Source organism: Piliocolobus tephrosceles, chromosome 21 (genome assembly GCF_002776525.5).
Source record: "Piliocolobus tephrosceles isolate RC106 chromosome 21, ASM277652v3, whole genome shotgun sequence".
NCBI classification, from domain to species: domain Eukaryota; kingdom Metazoa; phylum Chordata; class Mammalia; order Primates; family Cercopithecidae; genus Piliocolobus; species Piliocolobus tephrosceles.
The window spans coordinates 7,445,269-7,460,060 of NC_045454.1; the positions used below are offsets into that span (position 1 = coordinate 7,445,269).

Genomic DNA, 14,792 nt, shown 5'->3' on the forward strand with positions numbered 1-14,792 from the left:
TGAGGGATGTCTCAGGAAGGTGGCAAGAGAAGCTCTGACTGGGCCACCCGCCCCAGCTCCTTCTCCCCACCGCTGCCTCCTCTACCTCCTCTTTGAAGCCCGGGGGCAGAATTACAGAGGAACTGGAAGGCTGAGACCATGCGGAGATCTGCGTTCCCCTGACCTCAGGGACTCCCTGTGTGCCCCAATCCCTTCTTTCCCATTTTCCTGTTTTCCCTCCTATCTCTGTCTGTCTCCTAGAGTTCCTTTCCCCACCCCTCTCTCTCCACCTCCCTTCCTCATTCTCTCCCCATCTCTCTGCCCCCCTGCCTCCTCCCCTCTGTCCCCGCGTCTCCACCACTCTTTTGCTTGATTTCTCTGCCCTCCTCCTTCCTCCTCTCCTGGGCTCCATCTCTTCAGTCTCCTCCATCAGTTTCCCTGGCATCTCCCCAGGCCCCCGTCCCTCCTCGTCTTCATGGCTTTCTGCCTCTCCCTAACCCCGTCACCCTCTCTCTGTCTTCCCACCTCTCCCCAGTCCCCTTGCCCCATATCTCTCCTCTCCTAGCTGCCTCCACTGCCCCCTTGAGCCCCCCTCCCCTCTGTCATCCCCTTTCTGTTCCCACTTGCCCTCTGCTTATCCCTGCCCAAGCCAGGAACTGGTTAGAAACAGACGAGATTCCAACAGAAACTGGGTTCTCTAGGGGGGAGGGGATGGTGGGCAGGGGGCCTGGTTGCCATGGTGCCTCCAGAGGGGGAGGGGGCGGGGGCCTGGACTCCTGGGTCTGAGGGAGGAGGGCCTGGGGCCTGGACACCTGGGTCTGAGGGAGGAGGGGCTGGGGGCCTGGACTCCTGGGTCTGAAGGAGGAGGGGCTGAGGGCCTGCACTCCTGGGTCTGAGGGAGGAGGGACTGGAGTTCTGGACTCCTGGGTCTGAGGGAGGAGGGGCTGGGGGCCTGGACTCCTGGGTCTGATGGAGGAGGGCCCAGGATCTGGACACCTGGGTCTGAGGGAGGAGAGGATGGGGGCCTGGACTTCTGGGTCTGGGGGCTCCTGGGACCTCTCATGCTAGAGAGAAGGGGTCTAGCCAGGTAGGTGCCCATTCAGCATCCCTTTCTATGGGTCTGCAGAGCTCTCAGCAGGAATTGTGGGAAAGGAAGCTGGACCTTCCCTTATTTATTTTGTCTGTCCTTGCAGTCTCTGTCTCTGTTACTTACATCTCTGTTTCTCTCCCTGTCCACATTCAGATGGTCTCTGGACTATTTGTTGTTCCTGCTTACTAAGTATTTGTTCTAGGTAGTGGCACTTTGATTTCCTCAGTGATTTGTTCAGTGGTGAGCTTAAGAACCAATCTAGGCCGGGCACAGTGGCTCAAACCTGTAATCCCAGCACTTTGGGAGGCCGAGACGGGCGGATCACGAGGTCAGGAGATCGAGACCATCCTGGCTAACACCGTGAAACCCTGTTTCTACTAAAAAATACAAAAACACTAGCCAGGCGAGGTGGCGGGTGCCTGTAGTCCCAGCTACTTGGGAGGCTGAGGCAGGAGAATGGCGTAAACCCGGGAGGCGGAGCTTGTAGTGAGCTGAGATCTGGCCACTGCACTCCAGCCTGGGCGACAGAGCAAGACTCCGTCTCAAAAAAAAAAAAAAAAAAAAAAAGAACTAATCTAGGCTACAAAGTCCAACCTTTGGACTTTTGCTGCACCTGTTAGAAAACAAGCTTTTTCCACTGTGGTTTTTCCACTGTGGTTTTGAGAACTGGGGTTGGAGCTCCCAGCGCCACCACATCACCATGCAGGGAGATAACTTGCCTGAGAGCAAAGACAACACGAGGGAAGCATAGCCCGAAGATACAGACAGTTGGATTCCTGGAGATGATTGGAACACCTGGATCCAGCAATGCCTGAAGCCCTCATCCACCCAATAAAGTTCCTTTTATGCTTAGGTAAATTTGATTTGAGTTATTGGCATTTAAAACAGTCCTGAATGAAATAGTCTTACTCAGTTCTGGGGCCCCTGAACTGCCAGAAGACCCCCTCCTGGCATCTTCACATCTCTTTGTGTCCCATCAAGCTGTCTTCCATTTCCAGCCGGCAATTTTATCTCAGCGGGATGGAGGACAGTTTTGATTGTCTTGGCCACAGGCACATCTGACCCTCACAGCCTATCTGTCTCCAAGTTGTATTCCTTTTGCCTCTCACCTCTCTCTGCTCCTTCCTCTCCTCTCTACTCCCATAGCTCTAGCAGCCATTCAGACCTCATCCTCTCCTGTTGGGACCCTTGCCCCAGCCTCCTTTTTTGTTTGCTTGTTTTTGAGACAGACTCTCACTGTGTCCCCCGGTCTGGAGTGCAGCGGTATGATAACAGCCTTGACCTCCCAGGCTCAAGCAATCCTTCGGCCTGTCTCCTGAGTAACGGGGACCACAGGCCCACACCACTACGCCCAGCTATTTATTTTTAAGATGGAGTCTCACCATGTTGCCCAAGCTGGTCTCAAACTCTGGGGCTCAAGCGATCCTCCCACCTCAGCCTCCCAAAGTGCTGGGATTACACGTGTGAGCCTCCATGCCTGGCCCAGCCTTCTTGCCGCCCCATCCTCCATTCTCTTGTCCTCACTCCTCTTGCCACAGGTAAGCCTCCAGAGGGGTCTTTCTGTGCCCAGCACTGACCTGCCCCTGCCCTGCTCACAGCCCTCCCAGGGCTCCCCAGTGCCTTGGACAAACTTTCAGCCCCTCACCTGGACTGAAAGGGCTGCATGATCTAGCCTCACCTCCCTCTCCCAACCTCACCCCTCCAAACATTCTCCAGCTACCCTCTATTAATTATTTTACATAAACAATCCCTCCCGCACATCCCACCTTATTCTGCCTCCGCTCTTTCCATACACTGTGTCTTCTGTCTGGAATGCTCTTCCAACCTTTCCCCATGTCCCCAAATGCCCTCATCTTTTAATAAGAAGCTCAAGTGCCCCCTCCTCCAGGAAGCCCTCTCTGACTCGTCCTCCTACCAGTTGTGTTTTCTGTCTCCTCCCTCTGCCTGTTTCTTAGCTGCTCCTTCTCCAGACCTCTGAACACTGCCCCCCGCCCCATCCATCTTGCTCAGAAATTTGTTTCCTGACTCATCTCTGGCTCTCCAGCATCACCCCACACAGGGCCAGGCTTCTGGGAAGTCCAGGACACATGAGTTGAATGAATACATGATTATTTCCCTCTATTTCTGTGACCCACACTCAGTAGCCCCTTAACCCCATCTGCCCTGTCCCTCCTGGTCTTCACGAGCCAACATAAGGTGAAGAAGAGAACATGGGCTCTGGCATCAAACAGACCAGCATCAAATGCTGCTCCCAGGCTGTGCAATGTCAGGCAAATGTCTTCCCCTCTCTGAGCCTCGTCTTCCTTATATCTTGCCTTCCTCCATCATTCTGCCAATGCTGCCTTCAAGGGCTGTTGGTGCTTAAATGAAGCAAGGTACAGCAGCGCCCCCAAATCTGAGCCAGGCACCAAGGAGGCACCCAAAGGGAGGTCATTTCCTTTCGAGTCCTCTGAGTCTGCATCCAGCTTCGGCTGAATGTCTTTGTCTCTCCTCCTCTGCATCTCTCTCTGCTCCTCTGTGTGTCTCTCTTCTTCCCTCTGGGGTTTGGGACTCTGTGTCTCCATCTGTCTGTGCCTCCATTGCTCTCCGTGTTTATCTTTCTTCCCTTCTCTCTGCCTGTCTCTGGAACCCTACCTCATCTCTGTGTGTGTGTGAATTTGAATTTTGAGGGGGTTTGGGTTTTGTGGGGGTGGGGGGTGTTGAGACAAGGGCCCAGGCTGGAGTGCAATGGTGCAATCATAGCTCACTGCAGCTTCAACCTCCCAGGCTCAAGCGATCTTCCGCCTTAGCCTTCCAAGTAGGCGGGACTACAGGCGCACACACCACACCTGGCTAATTTTTGTATTTTTTTGGTAAAGCTGAAATTTCACCATGTTGTCCAGGTTGGTCTTGAACTCTTGAGCTGTAGCTATCTACCCGCCTCAGCCTCCCAAAGTGCTGAGACTACAGTGTGTCTAAATTTGAATTCCTGTATCACATGTTTCTGTATTCCTGTATCTCTGTCTCTCACTGTCTGCATCTCTATAGATTTCTGTATGTCTCTGTATCTCCATCTTTCTCTCCCTGTCTTTCTCTCTGTACAGCTGCCTCTGTCTCCATCACTCTATTTCCCCATCTCTGTTTCTCTGTCTGCATCTCTCTTTCCTTCCCTTTCTCTCTATATCTCTGTCTCTGCCTCCATCACATTGCCTATTTCCCTATCTCTCTGCTTCTCTGTGTCTCCACCTCTCTATCTCCTTGCCTGTCTTTCTGCCTTACCTCGACTAACTTCCCTCTGCCATTCACTCCATCTCTCTGGACCATCCCTGTCCCACTTCCTGGCCTGGTGCCCAGTCTAAGACACACATCCCTGAATCAGCATTTTCCTCCAATTCCAGGAATACTGTCAGTACCGCAGTGACGGCAGGGATGGCAATAGCCCTGGCCAAAGGGTTTGTCTCCCACCTCCCCATTCTCTGTGTTTGCCCTCTCCAGGGGGAGCACCAGAAGAACAAGTGAGTCTGTGTTTACACACACGTGTGCATGCCTCTGAGTGTATCTACATCTATCTCCAGGCACATTTGAGTGTGAATCTGTAGATATTTGTGAAAACTCACTCAATCAGTCATCCATCCATCCATCCCTTCATCTATTTCCCCATCATCCACCCATCCATCCTCTATCTAACTCTTCATCTATCTATCCAATCATCCATTCAATCATCCCTCCATCTGCCTAACCATCCACTCATCCCTCCCTTCATCTATTTCTCCAAAATCCATCCATCCTTTATCTAATTCTCCATCTGCCCATCCAATCATCCATCCATCCACCCAACTCTCCAATCATCCATCCATCCACCCAGCTCTCCATTCATCCATCCCTTTACCTATTCTTGCAGCATCCATCCATCATCCTATCATCCACTCATCCATCCATTCCTTCATCTATTTCTCCAACATCCATCCATCCATCCAGCAATCCATCCATCTTCTATCCATTCAGCCACTTACTCATTCACCGCTTCATCCATTTCTGCAGCTTCCATCCATCCCATCCAACCATCCACTCATCCACTCATCCATCCCTTCATCTATTTCTCCAACATCCATCCATCTATCCACCAGTCTATCTATCCTCTATCCATCCAGCCATTCACTCATCTATCCCTTCATCTATTTCTGCAGCATCCATCTATCCACTCCCACTCTAACTCTTCATTTATCCATCCAATCATCCATGTATCCACCCAACCATCCACTCTTTCATCTATCCATTCCTTCATCTATTCCTCCAACATCCATCTTATCCATCCAGCCATTCACTCATCCACATATCCGTCCATCCCTTCATCTATCCTTCTAGCATCTATCCAGTCATGCACCCATCTATCGATACATCATAGATTCATACATTCCTCCACTTATCCATTCACATGTTCATTGATTCATTCAACCAACCAATATGTATTGAGTGCCTACCATGTGCCAGGTACTGTGCCAGGCAGCTGGAAGACAGCTATGAACAAAACAAAGTGCTACTCCTACAGAGCTTGTGTGCTCGGCAGTCCTCAAGGTGCCAAACTCCCTCCTGCCCCCAGGTCTTACATGGGCTGTTCCTTCTCCCTGGAGCATTTCCCCTTCCCTCCCTCATCTTCACCACTTGGCTTATGCCCACTCATCCTTCTGAGCTTAGCTGAAAAGTCACTTGCTCAGGAGCTTCCCTGACCTCTCTCAAACACACAACTCAATGGATGTTCCTTCCTAGCATTGATCCTAGTATGAGGATCCTTGTATGTGTAGTTATTTTGATTATTTTCTGTCTCTTCCACTAGACCATGAGCTCTTCCAACCCTGGAATTTTAGTCTATTTTGTTCCCAGCTGAATCCCTGGTGCCAAAAAAAAAAAAAAAATGCCTGGCACACATTAGGTGCTCAGAAAGCATTTCTCAAATGACTGCATGAATTGAGTTGAATGAATCTGTAAGATTCTATCTCTGTCTCCTGGCTCCGTGTCCGGTGCTCTTTATACTGTTCTATACTCCTAGCAGCAGTAGCAAACAAGTCCTCAAATGGGTCCTAGATGCAAACAGCATGGTGGCTAAAGGCAAGGGCTCTGGATTCAGATCCACTCCGTTTTTTGTTTTTTCTTTTTGTTTTTTGAGACAAGGTCTCACTCTGACTGGAGTGCAATGGCACAATCATGTCTCACTGCACTCCAGCCTGGATGTAAATGCACATCCATCTGGGGGGATGCAAGAAAGCACAAGGATGGGACTCTGGGCAGCCTCCATTTCCCCACAGCCTCGACTTCTGGGGCTCAAGCAATCCTCCCACCTCAGCCTTCCCCCCAAGCCGGTGGGACTACAGGTGTGTGCCACCATGCCCGGCTAAATTTTGTAATTTTCATAGAGATGAGGCCTCACTATGTTGTCCAGGCAAGTCTCGACTCCTGAGCTCACAGGATCCTCCCGCCTTCAGCCTCCCAAAGTGCTGGGACTACAGGTGTGAGCCACTGCACCTGGTCCAGACCCATACAGTTTTTAATTTCCACTCACACTTTCCAGATGTGTGATCTTGGGCAGGGCACTTCCCTTGCTGAGCCTCAATTTCCTCACTTGTCAAGTCCAGCTAAAGTTTAAATGAGCAAATGCATTTCATTTTTAGTTATGACAACACTGAACACTAGCCATTTTTCCTAAGCACCTTCCATGAATTTAATTTAACCCTCAAAATAACTCAATGAGATAGAATATGATTCTTTCTTTCTCTCTCTCTCTTTCTTTCTTTTTTCTTTTTTTTTTTTAGACAGAGTTTTGCTCTTGTTGCCCAGGCTGGAGTGCAATGGCATGATGTTGGCTCACTGCAATCTCCACCTCCTGGGTTCAAGTGATTCTCCTGCCTCAGCATCCCAAGTAGCTGAGGTTACAGGCATGTGCCACCATGCCTGGCTAATTTTTGTATTTTTAATAGAGACGGGGTTTCTCCATGTTGGTCAGGCTGGTCTCAAACTCCCAACCTCAGGTGATCTGCCAGCCTCGGCCTCCCAAAGTGCTGGGATTACAGGCATAAGCCACCGCACCCAGCCAGAATATGATTTTTAAAAGTATTATCTGCACTTACAGAGAGGGAAACTGAGGCATGGAGAATATAAGTAACCCCTCCAAGGTTGCATGGAGATGGGGGCAGTGCTGGGATTTGAATCCCAGTGCTCTGCCCCCAAAGTCACACAACCAGTGCACTACGGCTGCCTCTCAATGCCCGGGCAGCCTTGGAATCTGAGCATCTCTTTGGAAACGTGTCATGGCAGCCTGGCAAGCCCATCTGTGTGCCCATCTCTGAGTGCGTGCATCACAGCATGTCTCTCCTTGTGGAACAGGGCTACCTATGGACCCTGGGCAGGCCCAGTAGGGTTCAAGAGTCAGGCCATGAGAGTTGGCATCCAGACCTGCACTAGTGGTCTGTAGGTTTACACCCACGCATGCTTCCCTGGATATAAACGCACATCCATCTGGGGGGATGCAAGAATCCACGAGGAAGGGACTCTGGGCAAACCTGGGAGCCATTTCTGGGGGTGCTGTGGTAGGATAATGACTGCAAAATGCACACATAGGCAAGAGTAGGGGTAGGGTGTAACCTAATTAGAAGGAGGGCCCAGGATGCTTGCTTGAAGTTGTATTTGCAGAAGCAGCAAGCAATTTTTACTTTTAGTTACTTATTTATTTAGACATTTTTATTTCTTGCTCTAAATATTTATTTAATTATTCATATTTATTTTTATTTTTGAGACAGGGTCTCGCTTTGTCGCCCAGGCTGGAGCCCAGTGGTACAGTCTTGGCTCACTGCAACCTCCACCTTCTGGGTTCAAGTGATCCTCCTGCCTCAGCCCCCCAAGTAGCTAGGACTACAGGCGTGCATCACCACACCCAGCTAATTTTTGTATTTTTTGTAGAGACAGGGTTTTGTCATGTTGCCCAGGCTGGTCTTGAACTCCTGAGCTCAAGCGATCCACCTACCTTGGCCCCCCAAAGTGCTACAATTACAGGAATGAGCCACCGCACCTGGCCTGTTTATTCTGGGCAAACCTGAGATGGGATCATGCTTTGTTGCCCAGGCTGGATGGAGTGCAGTGGTGCAATCACAGGTCACTGCAGTCTCGAAATCCTGGGCTCCAGCAGTCCCCCCACCTCTGCCTCCTGCGTAGGCACACACCACCACACCCACTAGTTTGGTTTTGTTTTGGTTTTTTGTTTTGTAGAGATGGAGTCTCGCTATGTTGTCCAAGACCTCTCAAACTCCTGGTTTCAAGCAATCCTCCCACTTCAGCCTCCCAAAGTGTTGGGATTTACAGGTGTCAGCCCAGCCTTTGATTTTTACTTAGAGGTTGTATTTATTTCCATGTCACTGATTGAGAGCACTGAGGGGGCCTCTGAGCCACCTCTCCAGGCTCTGTAGATCTAGATCGAGCTTGTCAAACGAGCGGCCTGAGGCCCGCATGCAGCCCAGGAGACTCTGAATGCGGCACAACACAAATTTGTAAACTTTCTTAAAACATTATGATTTTTTTTTGTAATTTTTTTTCTTATCAGCTATTGTTAGTGTTAGTGTATTTTATGTGTAGCCCAAGACAACAATGCAGCCCAGGGAAGCCAAAAGATTGGACACCCCTGATCTAGACCTTACCCGAGGGATTTAACCTCCATGGGCCTCAGTTATCTCCTCTGTGAAATGGGAATGTCATAATTGCACCCAAGTGAAAATTAAATGAGAAAATGCTTTCAAAGCACTTAGCACTTCACCACTTATAGGAAGTGACAATTGCCATTAACTGCTATTAAACTGTTACTCGCTGCTTTTGAGAAATATTAATTAAGTACCTAGTCGGTAGCAATGTTTTGTCTACACTGACTGGTTTTTCAAACTGTGGATCCCTTAGGAAATAAGTTTACGGTGTGTATTTTGCTGACGAGGAAACGGGGCCTCAGAGCAAGAGGCGCACACAGGCAGGAGATGGCCAAGGTGGGATTCAAACCCAGGTTCCTGCTAATACCTCTATCCTGGCTGTGGCACTGTACCTTTGAGTCTCAGCTTCCGCTCCCACCACCGGCCTTCAGAGCGGCTCAGGTGGGAGGGCCTGAAGTCCTGGGTTCCTGGGAAGAGAGCCCTGGGGTCCCTGGACTTCCATCTCTGTGAGATAGCGGGAGGGAGACCCTGGAGAAGCAGCACGTCACGATCCCAGATCTCTGGGTCCCCAGTGTGGAAACCCACTGGGTCTCTGCTGCCTTGGTCCCGGGAAATCTCCCTGCTTCCTTGCTGAGGCCAAGTGATTTAGGCTTTCCTGCCGCGGGTTCGGAGTAGGGAAAGGAGGGAGTGCAGGGGGAGGAGCCGCGGACCTGCGACAGTGGCGAGGGGAGGAGCCGAGCCAGCACCGCGGCGGGCGCGCGGGGCTGCGGCGGCGGCGGCGGCGGCGGCGGCAGCGGCGGCTCCGGGTGAGTCCGCTCCTCCCCCTCCCCCTGCCAAAGCCCCAGCCCCAGCCAGATCCCGGGGGTCGGCCCCGGCGCATGGGGGCGGGGTAGATGCAGAGGCGCGTGGATCTTGGGCCGGGGAGTGGGAGCGCTGCAGCCCTCTCTGGCCACCCCAGGGGAGGGGCACGTGGCCCTGGAAGGGGGTCCCGAACACCTGGGTGTACCCCACCCGTCGCCCACCGATCTCCAGCGCGGGGAAATCGTTTCCCCATTCCGTGGCCCCTAAGGACTTAGGGCTCCGTGGCTTTTCGACGTCCTGGACATTGTTCCCCTCCCCTGCAGCGTCTTGGGACCCCAGCATCTTGACCCCCCCAACCTTAAAAAAAAAAAAAAAAACCCATCCTCTCTGCAGCCGGGAGAGGCATTAAGGACTTCAACTCCCAGCAGCTCCTGCAGCGCCGGGGCTATGAAGCCGCGGCAGCGCGAGCGCGAGGCGTGCCGGGAATTGTAGTCTCTAAGCCCTTAATGGGAGCTGGGGGCCCTGAGGTGGGAGGGGGTGGCCCGGCTCCCAGTGGGTTGCCTGGGGTAGGGCAGCTGGCTCGAGCAGGACAAGATGTGACTCTTAAGCTGAGCTTTTTCTCTTGGCCTCAGCCCCCAGATCAGACTTCCCCTCTCATTACCCGGCGCGTGGGAACGTGTCCACAGTCCCTTGTCCGCCCTACAACCCCCATGGGCTGCCGCCCGCCGCCGCCTCGGCTGCCACCCAGGACACGGCAGAGATAAGCGCAGGTGAGTGTGACCATGCCTGTCTTAGAGTCCTGGCCTTCTGCAGCACCCCCACGACACCTGTCCATCTGTGAGCCCTGGTCTGTCTGTTCCTAATTCCCCTGCATCCCCTTCAACCCATCTTGATGCCTGGCTCCGAGCCATGTGTCACTAATTCCCCCTCTCCTCACATCCACCTCTCCTTCCTAGCCTCCTCTCATTTATGTGCTCACTGAACCTTGCCTTATGAACCCATGTCTGCCTGCCCAGCCCGCCTCTCTCCTTTTGTCTGTCTGTGATCTCTAGCCTTCATCTACTGTCCTTTATTTCCGCACCCATCCATGCTCCCATTCGACCGTTTCTCTTTCAAAGATATTTCTGCCCACACTCCTGCCTGCCCCTCTTCACCGTCTCTTGTCCCCTTGTCTCTCGAGCCCCTCTGAATTAATTACACCTCAGTTCATTCCTTGTCACTGTCCATCCCAAGTCTCGATCCTTGACTTTCCTTCTGCCTGCCTGTTCACCTCTTCATCTCTTCGGAGCCTCAGTCTGCCCTTCACATTATCTCTGTCTCCCCTCCCTGTATCTCTCCCTCCCTCAACTTGGTCCCCATCTCTGCATCTCCACCTTTCCACCCCCAGCTCCCACCGTACCTATTCACCTCCTATCTCTCTACCGGCATCCATCCTTCTCTCCTGGCCCTCCCTGCATCTACCCCACTCTGGCCTCCTTGGTCCCTGGACCCTCCAAGTGCTTTCCTACCCTAAGTCCCTGCTCATCCTGTTCCTGCCGTCTAGAATGCCTTTCTCTGAAAGCTTTTCCCCACCCCGGCGCCACTGTCCCCCGCCTGTGGCTGGCTCCATGTCATCCTTCAAGTCTGGGAGAGCCCTCCCTGACCGTCCCCCTCCGAGTTCCTTTGTGACACATCCTCCGGCCGTGTCCTGTGGAGTGCTTCTCACAGTCAGTCTGAGAATGACAGGTTTGTGTATGTGTTTTTGTTTGCTTGTTTACTCTATGTCTCCTCTCGTTGGATTGTGACACCAGGAGGTCAGGGAACTCCAGGACCTTGTTCTCTGCTGGATTCGTAGCAACCAGCACAGCACATAGGGTGCAGTTGGTGCTGGAGGGATGTTTGTTGAATGAATGAATGATGAATGGCTGGCACCTTGTCTGCTCATCCCTAACTCCTGTTCCTTCATCTGTGCAGCCCTAATCTTTGTTTCCTCATCTGTCCATCCCTTTATTTGTGCATTCTCATTCTTAATCCCTTCACTGCCCTTCTCCGTCTCTTCCTCCTTGTTCATTTGTCCCTATTCTCTGTCCTCTACTCCATTCACGCCCATCTCTGTCCCCTTGACTTACCCAGTCCCTGTTACTATCTCCATCCCTAATTTCTGCCCTCTTGTCTGTCCACTCCTAATTCCTTTTCCTTGTCCATCCCTCTCTAATACCTGTCACCTTGTCCTTCTTCCTCAAATCTCCATCCCTAATCCATCTGCCCCCAATCTCTGTCCCCTTTGCCCATCCTTCCTTTGCTCGGTGTCTCCTTCCACCATTATCTCCACACCTGCCCACCCTGCTCTCCCATTCTGTTTCCCATCTGCACCCTTGCCCCATCCCTCCCACACATAGGACCAGACGGCCACCATGTCAGGAGACTACGAGGATGACCTCTGCCGGCGGGCACTCGTCCTGGTCTCAGACCTCTGTGAGCTGGTCCGAGATGCTGACACCAACAACAGGTGCCAAGAGTTCAGTGACCGAATCCGAGGCTATCCCCGGGGTCCAGATGCAGGTCAGCACCCCTGCCTGTCTTGGCCAACCCCCTGCCTGCACTATGACCAGGCGACTCGGAGCAGAACTGCTCAGCTTTCCATCACTTGCGGGGTCAGTCCCTCGCAGAGTCTTGCCCCCATCCTGCCTGCTGCTGCCCCTCTCCCAAATCTCTGATCCAAGAAGAAGGAGCTGTGTGGTCCACTTTTTGAGTTTTACCCTGTGGGCCTCCCTCTGACTACCACCACCAAATGCCCCCTTCAGATATCTCTGTGCATCTTGTGTAAATCTCAGGCTCTTGAGTCAGACTGACTTGTTTGGGTTCAAGTTCCATCTCCCTTACTTTCTTAATAACTGCATGGCTGTAGGTAAGTGACTCTACTTCTGGGCCTCAGTCTCCTCATCTGGAAAATGGGGATAATAAAAGGGATGCTTCATCGAGCAGATGAAAGGCTTAAATGACGCAACACCCAGGAAGCACTTAGAACAATGCTGGGCACGCAGTGGTCATTCACTCAATGCTGGGATTCGCTTACTGGGCACCCACTGTGGTCTAGGCAGCACGTGAGGCCCTTTGCACATCTCAATGATTACTCACAGTGACCCTTTGTGGAACATATAATCCCCATTTTCAACAGAGGAAACTGAGGCTGAGAAGGGTGAAGTGACCTGTCCAAGGTCACACAGCTAGAAAGCAGCAGGGTTCTGGGAACGAGGGAACATTATGAGTGCCGTTGCCCGGATGAGGAAACGCTGACGAGAGGGAGCATGTGCTGAGTGATTACAACCACGGTTGCACCTGCTGAGCCCCAGGGCAGGGCCTGGCTCCTCACGTGCAGGATGTCCAGGTGACAGTCATGAGGGATAAGGCCGAGAGAGCAGCAGTCACTTGCCCAGAGGCTCGATGGTAGCAGAGGCAGAATTGAATCCTGCGTCGTCTAGTACAGCACTGTAGTTTGGGGGTCCTCATGACCACCGTCAGCTTCAATGATTTGCTAGAATCATTGACTCACAGAACTCAGGAAACTGTTTTTGTTTGTCTGTTTGTTTGTTTTTGAGATAGAGTTTCACTCTTGTTGCCCAGGCTGGAGTGTAATGGTGGGATCTCGGCTCACTGCATCCTCCGCCTCCCAGATTCAAGTGATTCTTCTGCCTCAGCCTCCCGAGTGGCTGGGATTACAGGTGCCTGCCACCACACCCAGTTAATTTTTTTTTGTATTTTTAGTAGAGATAGGGTTTCATCATGTTGGCCAGGCTGGTCTCGAACTCCTGACCTCAAGTAATCCACCTGCCTCAGCCTCCCAAAGTGCTGGGATTACAGGCATAAGCCGCTGTGCCTGGCCGGAAACTGTTATACTCATGGTTATGATTTATTACAGTGAAATGATACAGACTGAAGTCAGTAAAGGGAAGAGGCACCCAGGGCAGAATCCAGGACAGAGCAGGTGTGAGCTTCCAGTCATCCTCTCGCAGTGGAGTGACATGGACAGTGCTTAATTTTCCCTGCAATGACGTGTGACAGCATGCACAGTCTATTACGAACCAGGGAAACTCACCTGGGCCTTGGTGTGCAAGGTTTTTATTGGGGGCCAGTCCCATATACGTGGCTGATTGCTGGTGTGGCTGACTTCAGTCTCCAGCTCCTCCAGAGGTTGAGCCAGAGGCCTCCAGCATACATCACAGTGTTAGCATAGACTATGCCGCATGATCCAAGGCTCCAGGTAAACAAAGACACTCTAATCAGGCAGGACATTCCCTGGGCTTAGAGGTTCCCTCCCAGGAGCTGATCAAGGGCCAAACCTTTCTCTGGGCAAGGTGAATCTTCTACTGCACAACTACACCACCTCTCCACGCCCAAATAGCTCCCCAGTCTGTGCAGACAGGAATGGCGAACCTGTCAGGGTGTGTGGGATCCATGTTCTCAGTTGAACAGGGTCTGAATCAGGCTGGCAGTAGGGGAAAGCATCTGTTTAATTTTTCTCCATAATGACCCTGTTTTCTCAACTCACCCTGTGTTCAGGAGGCTCGTAAAGTCCTTGCCTCTGGTTTCTAACAGGCCTCCCAGAATGCTCAGTGAGTGTTGGTCACTTAAAAAGGAGCACTCTGGGGCCGGGCGCGGTGGCTCAAGCCTGTAATCCCAGCACTTTGGGAGGCCGAGACGGGTGGATCACAAGGTCAGGAGATGGAGACCATCCTGGCTAACACGGTGAAACCCCGTCTCTACTAAAAAAAAAAAAAAAAAAAAAAAACTAGCCGGGTGAGGTGGCAGGCGCCTGTGGTCCCAGCTACTCGGGAGGCTGAGGCAGGAGAATGGCGTAAACCCAGGAGGTGGAGCTTGCAGTGAGCTGAGATCCGGCCACTGCACTCCAGCCTGGGCGACAGAGCGAGACTCGGTCTCAAAAAAAAAAAAAAAGGAGCACTCTGGGCCGGGTGCGGTGGCTCACGCCTGTAATCTCAGCACTTTGGGAGGCTGAGGTGGGTGGATCACGAAGTCAGGAGATTGAGACCATCCTGGCTAACACGGGTGAAACCCCATCTCTATTAAAAACACAAAAACAAAAAATTAGCCTGGCATGGTGGTGGGCACCTTAGTCCCAGCTACTCGGGAGGCTGAGGGAGGAGAATGGCATGAACTCAGGGGGTGGAGCTTGCAGTGAGCCGAGATCACACCACTGTACTCCAGCCTGGGTGACACAGCGAGACTCTGTCTCAAAAAAAAAAAAAAAAAAAAAAAAAAAAAAA

General features: G+C 52.0%; 1 protein-coding gene across 3 annotated transcripts in view; it reads left to right on the forward strand.

The window, feature by feature from the left end:
* Positions 1-9,447: 9,447 nt before the first annotated feature.
* SYT3 (synaptotagmin 3) overlaps positions 9,448-14,792 on the forward strand; it is a 19,798-nt gene continuing 14,453 nt past the window's right edge. Inside the window, exons 1-3 of one of the 3 annotated variants that reach the window (XM_023182602.3) lie at positions 9,448-9,536; positions 10,164-10,301; positions 11,910-12,072. In XM_023182602.3, the coding sequence (XP_023038370.1) occupies positions 11,925-12,072 (148 nt within the window). In that variant the 5' untranslated portion in view covers positions 9,448-9,536; positions 10,164-10,301; positions 11,910-11,924. Of the gene's footprint in view, positions 9,537-10,163; positions 10,302-10,485; positions 12,073-14,792 lie in introns of those variants that run through there. The other 2 variants (XM_023182604.2, XM_023182603.2) reach the window with 2 other exon arrangements.